Source organism: Mizuhopecten yessoensis, unplaced genomic scaffold, assembly GCF_002113885.1.
Source record: "Mizuhopecten yessoensis strain PY_sf001 unplaced genomic scaffold, ASM211388v2 scaffold715285, whole genome shotgun sequence".
Classification (NCBI taxonomy): domain Eukaryota; kingdom Metazoa; phylum Mollusca; class Bivalvia; order Pectinida; family Pectinidae; genus Mizuhopecten; species Mizuhopecten yessoensis.
Window position 1 is genome coordinate 3,032 of NW_018479544.1, and position 6,876 is coordinate 9,907.

Genomic DNA, 6,876 nt, shown 5'->3' on the forward strand with positions numbered 1-6,876 from the left:
GGAGACATCCCCTTAGAGCCCTACATGTATTGTCTACCAAGAGAGTTTCTATCTATCAAACAATTCTTTGAGGCTATTGGCTGTCATGACAAGCAGACCGTCGACGTTCTTCGTATTGTACAGGGAAAAATCAAATATAAGCATGATGGGCAAACATGTGATTCTAAGAACGATGTGGGCAAAGACTTGAACATTACTGTGCAAATACTGACGAAATACAAACAGGATCCCAAATCTGTTGCACACCTGGATATTCTGTTTCCTGTCCATACAGGATCCGAGACAAGATTGCAGCTCATGTCTGCTTCCGAGTGTAGATACAGTAATGAAGAGTGGTTGAAAGTGATCGCAGAGGAGGAAGAAGAGACCATTTATTATGTACACGCTAACATTCCATCACATACTGCTCAGGCTCTTGGTGTTCGTTCACTGACAGAGGGCCTGCTGACCGATACAGAAGCAATAGAACCTTGTGGACAGCATGAAGACCTTACAAGAAGAATCAAAGGCCTGCTTGATGGTTATACGGATGGTTTATCTGTTCCAAAGGAGATTGTTCAAAATGCTGATGATGCCGGGGCCACAAAAGTTTGTTTTCTTTACGACGAACGTGAAAACATGGACGCACGAACACGACTGATAGATGAAAACATGTCTAGTTTCCAAGGTGCTGCTCTTTGGGCTTACAATAATAAGCAATTCACTGAGACTGATTTACGTAACATCACAAAACTCGGTGGAGCAACCAAACAGGAGGACGACACTAAAATCGGGAAATTTGGATTAGGGTTTTGCTCTGTGTACAATTTGACGGATGTCCCAAGCTTCATCACAGGCACTGATCTTGTCATTTTTGATCCTCACTACAGAAATTTAGGCAGTGCTGTTAAAGGGAAGGAACCAGGCATCAAAATCAACCTGAGAAGTTTGCAGAATCAGAGGCTTGTCAGAAGAATGAAAAATCAATTCAAACCGTTCAATAGAGTGTTTGGTTGTGATATGACTATGGGAGAAGATCTTCATTCATATGAAGGAACACTGTTTCGGCTTCCTTTAAGGACAAATGAACAAGCAGGGAAAAGTGAAATAAAGGACAGCGCCTACTCCAAGTCCGATATAAAGGAACTACTGCACATGCTGATGGAAAATGGTGGAAATATGTTACTGTTTACACAAAACGTGACAAAAATAGAAGTGTATCACCTGCCAGCTAATGCCACAGATCCCAGTCAGAGCACTCTGATATTTACAGCTACCAAAAACATGATAGACTCAGATTATCAAAGCATACAGATTGCAAATACATTTAACATCATGAAAGAGGTATCGGCGCTGTATTCACCAGTCCAAGACGTACATGTACCTGAAGTACAAAAAAATAATTCAAGCTGACATCAACATTCAAGTGGAAAACGCTGCAAAACGCTTCATATCTTATAGAGTGTCAGAGACACGATTGTGCACTCGATGGATTATCGCCTATGCAACAGGCACTTCAAAAAGTCTGAAGATCTCAAAACAGGTAAAGGGTGTTTTACCTCTGGCAGGCGTTGCAACGCCAATCGAGAAAAATGGATGTGTTGTCAAGTTAACGTTGTTGGGTAACATGCCATTTGGATTTTACAAAACGGGTCATTATTTCTCATTTCTTCCACTACCAATACAAACAGGACTGCCTGTTCACATTAACGCTACATTTGCTGTAGCGTCAGATAGACGCTCAATTATGTGGGGAACAGAGGATGATAAGACTGAACTGTTTAAACCTCGTTGGAATCATTCACTAATGACTGATGCAGTTCCTAAAGCTTATGTCTGTCTTCTTGAAAGTTTGCACAATTACAACGGTGTCGTTGATGAGGAATACATGAACATTTGACCTATTTATCCAGAATGTTCAAGTGAACTGCAGCACATGCAGAAGGCATTTCTGACAACAATTGTTGAGGAAAACCCAAGAGTGTTCAAAAGACATGACATTTGGGCAAAATATGATGACTGTAGGTTTATGGACCCAGAACTTATTGAATCAGACGTTGGAGATATTGCCTTCAAAGCAGCTATTCATTTCTTGGAAACCGAAGAGAACGATAATACAAAGGTTATGAGATTACAAAAGAAGTTGGATGCCACCTTCAGCAATGCTGGCCTTGAAACTACCATCAAAACAAAGATATTTTCGATAGATCATTTCTTCACAGAAGTGCTTTTTCCAGAAATGCTGTCAGATTTTTGGCAATCCAAAGAAAGGAACATGCTTGTAATGTTTGCTGTAGATAATACTAGTGAGACTACCAAAAACTTGCTTAGTAGCACGAAATGCATTCCTTCAAAACCAACAGGAGAAATGAAATATCCTCATGAACTGATACATCCGGATAGTGAGCTAGAAAATTTGTTTGCAACATGTGAAGGACGGTTTGTACATGAGGAAATGATAGAAGCTGGAATCAGGAACAGAAAGAAACAGCTGGCAGACATCGGGATGATAGTTGAAACATTGCCATCACACTTGGTCGTTGATAGAGTGGAGAGTGTACTGGGTTTGTCACGGGAATGTGACAAGTGTGCAATAGACAGGTCCGTCACCATTATTCAATACATCCAAACAAAATGTATGTCTGAAGTGTCGCTTATTAAACAACTGAAAGACATACCATACCTACCAATTCTGAAGAAACCACAGGACTGGACTTTCCGATGGGGAGCAGACTGTCAATCTTTTAATAACGGTTTAACTACCATGAAAGAAGTAAAAGTCGCCAACTGTAACCATGAGATTAAGGAGATTAAGGAAAATGTTCAGTTTGCAAAACCAAAATGTCTTTATCTGACATCATCTCAACATCTGGTTGGTCCTCAGGAGCTTGTTATGGATGTGTCTTGCTACAAAACATTGGTTTCTCCTGGACGAGACCTTTTCTCTCGTTTGGGCGTCAATGGAGTTGATACCATTCCTATCAAAGTTGTTTGCAGACATTTGATTCAACTTTGCGAAACCACTGACCCAGTTACGATGGTGGAGAACACAAAACAGCTGCTCAAGACAATTTGCAATGAAGTTTACTCTTTCTTGAGTAAAAGAATATCCAACGAAACTATTTCTGAAACGGAAATGAGCTACATTACTAATTTAAAAGAGCACCCTGTTGTTTTCTGCCACAATGTTTTTGTGAAACCAAAACAAACTGCACTCAGCATTTTAACTGATTGCGAACCTCATCTATTTGGATTGCAGACCCATCATCTTGGATCAAAATGCAAACATCTGTTGCGTGTTCTTGATATCAAAAGCAAATTTACCACAGATGATATTTTAAATGTCATGTTGGAAAAGCAAACTTGTAAAGGAGAAGAGCAGCTGACAGAAGATGAATTGGAACTCTACACCAAACTCATCAAAGTCCTAGTTAAGTGTATGGAACGTGAAGAAATGGACTATCATGGAATATGTGCAATCACAGATGATGAGGGGGTTTTAACACAATTGTGTATTCCAGATGTGAAAGGTGTCCTGACACCAATCAATGAGTTGTGCTTGAATGACAATAAGAAAATCAAAACAACTGGGACAATGAAATTTGTAAACGGGAAAATTGGTCCGGATTTTGCCCGCACACTTGGTGTAAAGGCCAAGACAAAACAACACTTCTCGGACAATACGAAAAGATTACCTTTCGGACAAAAAGAAGAATTGACTACAAGAATAAAAGACATTTTAAGAGGCTATCCATGTGACGAAGGAATCATGAAAGAACTTCTGCAGAATGCAGATGATGCACAAGCAACAGAACTTCAATTCATCATAGATGATAACACCTACTCAGACGAAAGAGTTTTTGATGATAAATGGAAAGTATTACAAGGCCCTGCTCTTCTTGTTTATAATGATAGCATGTTAAGTGCTAAGGATATTCAAGGAATACAGGACCTTGGTATAGGCAGCCAAGGGGACGACCCAACAAAAACTGGCCAGTACGGTGTGGGGTTCAATGCTGTGTACCATCTAACGGATGCACCCTCATTCCTCACGAAGGGCCCCAAGGTTGAAGGAGGGGAAACAATGTGTGTCATGGACCCACACTGCCAATTTTTATCAGATGCCACTGATGAACGACCTGGAATTCAGTTGATGAATCTAGATGAACACAGATATTTATATCCAGATGTTTTCAAGTGTTTCCACGAAGATAAACTTTTGACAAGCAAAGGAACAGTTTTCAGATTCCCACTTCGAGCAGACGATAAAACGAGAAAGCATTTAGCAGATTCAATGCCACCCGAGAAGCTTCGGAACCTGTTGAAGACATTTGAGAGAGACCTGTTAGAAGCATTGCTATTTGTTAATTCTGTTAAGAAGATATCCCTTTCAGACATTTCCGCCGGTGAGTTCAAACCACTATATGAAGTTGAAATTATCATCTCTAAAGCGAACGAGGAAAAACGGACAGCTTTTGGAAACCATTTACGTGATATGAGTAAGAACTTCAGAGACACTCAGGATCTATTAAGCATACAGAATAAATCCGTTTCTTATAACATCACAGTGAAAGACAGCAATGGTGTTTCGAACAAATGGCTTGTAGTGCAACAGGTAGGGTTTGGAGATGGTGACATTCCCGAAGAAATAAATGATGCGTACACAAATGAAAACCTCGGGCTGCTACCAAGAGGTGGTGTAGCTATTCGTCTTAAACCACACACATCATCAGAACAAAGACACAAAGCATTTTGTTTCCTGCCACTGCCAGTAGACACTGGTCTGCCAGTCCATATAAACGGCCATTTCGCACTTGGTGGAGAGGCAAGAAGTAGTTTGTGGAATAAAGAACGACGAACTTACAAGTGGGAGTGGAATAAACTACTGCTGAGTCGGGTCATTCCTTCTGCCTATATCGCAAGCATGCAGAGAATCAAACAAATGCTTCTGTCAGACCTTGGAGAGTCTGGTCTTGTCACAAAGACACGGCAGCTTGATGACGTGTTTCCTATTTATAAGGATGCAAAAGATGATAACTGGAAATTACTGGCAAAAGAAGTTCTGAACCAGATTTACAATGGTGGTCATCAATTGTTTTACCTATATAAATCGCATAAAAGCAGTGCCAGTGCCAAACTACCATCAGTGTTCATGCCTCTGAAAGAGCCGAAAGAAGAATTTCCTGCAGTCTTCAACACCTTAAAATATCACAAAAAGAAAACCCAAGAAAGACTTACATGGGAGGATCAAAAACGTTTAGCGCAAGTGATGAAAGACATTGGACTGAGGCTGCTGGATTCACCCAAACAAAGATTTCAAAGTTTGAAGGATGCTGAGGTACCTGTATCTGAAATATCACCGAAAACTATTATGGGGTTCATGAAATCATTCAGCAGGAGAGATATTGAACATAGATGTAACATTTTGATTCAGGAGGATGGTACACATTTGTCAAGTACAAGTCTACTAAATCTGGTAAAGGTTTCAGCATTACTGCAATACTGCCGAGACAGTGAAGACTTTGCTTCGAGCATTGTCGATGTACCATTGTGTTTAACTCAGGATAGGAAACTACGAGTGTTCAAGGAGGGTAGTGAAATATTTTGCAATGAAATGTTTTCTATTTTACCCGGTTCTGGAAGTCAATTTCTCCATCAACGTTTAGTCTCGCTTTGTAATATAGAGAAATTACAGGAAAATGTATTTAAATCTTTTGATATCCCTTCATTTGCCAACTACCTAGCAGAAAGCTTGCCCCCGAAAATTTTTAGAAATCCAAAGGAAATGGTTACTTTCCTGCCTGATAACAAACGCATTCCCAACTCATCGTGGATTTGCGATGTGTGGAAGTTTTTTGCGCGACGGCTGAAGAAATGTAAGGGAAAAGATAAAGCAGATGGAACGTTTCCGGACGACAGTGAAGCGGTTCAGACCATTCCTCAGGATCTGATGGTTGTAGCTCAGTGGAATGTGGTACCTTGTACACTCTTGAAAACGATAAACAACTGTCAAACAAAAAGGAAAGTACTGTCATCATTATCAAATTTTGACAAAGTATTGAATTTAGAATCGTTTACAGGTAACTTGAAGGATGCAATAGGAAAACTTGCACTTCCTGTTTATGACACGGATTTATTACAGTCCCCTGTTTTGTTATCACTGATACCAAATAACAGAAAGCCAGTTATGGTGTTAAACTGTCTTTACCTACACCGCTACGAGTCTAGATATCAAAGTCTCTCAAAGACAAACTCTGATGCTATTTTGGAGTATTTTGTGGATCATATTAAGGATGTTCAAAAGCTTGATGACTGGAAGAAAAAAATAAAATCACTACCACTGCACTGTACAGTCCACGGAGAGCTTGTTTCTCTTGAGATTCGGAGAAAAGTCCTTGTGCTTCCTGTTCAGATACCAACGGAAGGGATTCAACAATGGGGTCAATCTTCCAGGACATTGCTTTTGAAGCAAAACTCAAAGCTTAGGTCATTGTATGATGCCTTTGAGTACACAGAAAGCCACATGTGTGATGTTTACTCAAGTCACATCTTAGCCAGCATTGATTGTCTTCCCAAGGATTGCATTCATGTCCATTTGGAGTACATAAGAGAGACACTTCTTCGATCATATGATGATGAGTATGATACGCATCAGAGTAGTTTGATTGCTGCTCTAAAGGCTTTGAGGATTTTTGAAACAGAAAAAGAAGGATTAAAACGAGCTGCTGAAGTATATAGTCCTCATGTTCCCCTCTTTCTGGCTATGTGCAATATCTTAGACTTTCCAATGACACCGTATGCTGAATATTCATGGAAATCGTTTATGGAACTCATCGGCATGGTCAAGCAAGCATCAAATGAATTGATAATCCAATTTGCTCATCAGATTGAAGCAGA

General features: G+C 40.0%; 1 protein-coding gene across 1 annotated transcript; it reads left to right on the forward strand.

Moving 5' to 3' along the window:
* Positions 1–1,467: 1,467 nt before the first annotated feature.
* Positions 1,468–5,953, forward strand: LOC110441064 (sacsin-like; the record flags this gene model as incomplete). The annotated part of the gene is made up of 2 exons (XM_021484159.1): positions 1,468–1,522; positions 1,893–5,953. Coding segments are annotated over exons 1-2 (4,116 nt in total), but the record flags the coding sequence as incomplete, so codon positions are not given.
* Between the last annotated feature and the right edge of the window lie 923 nt (positions 5,954–6,876).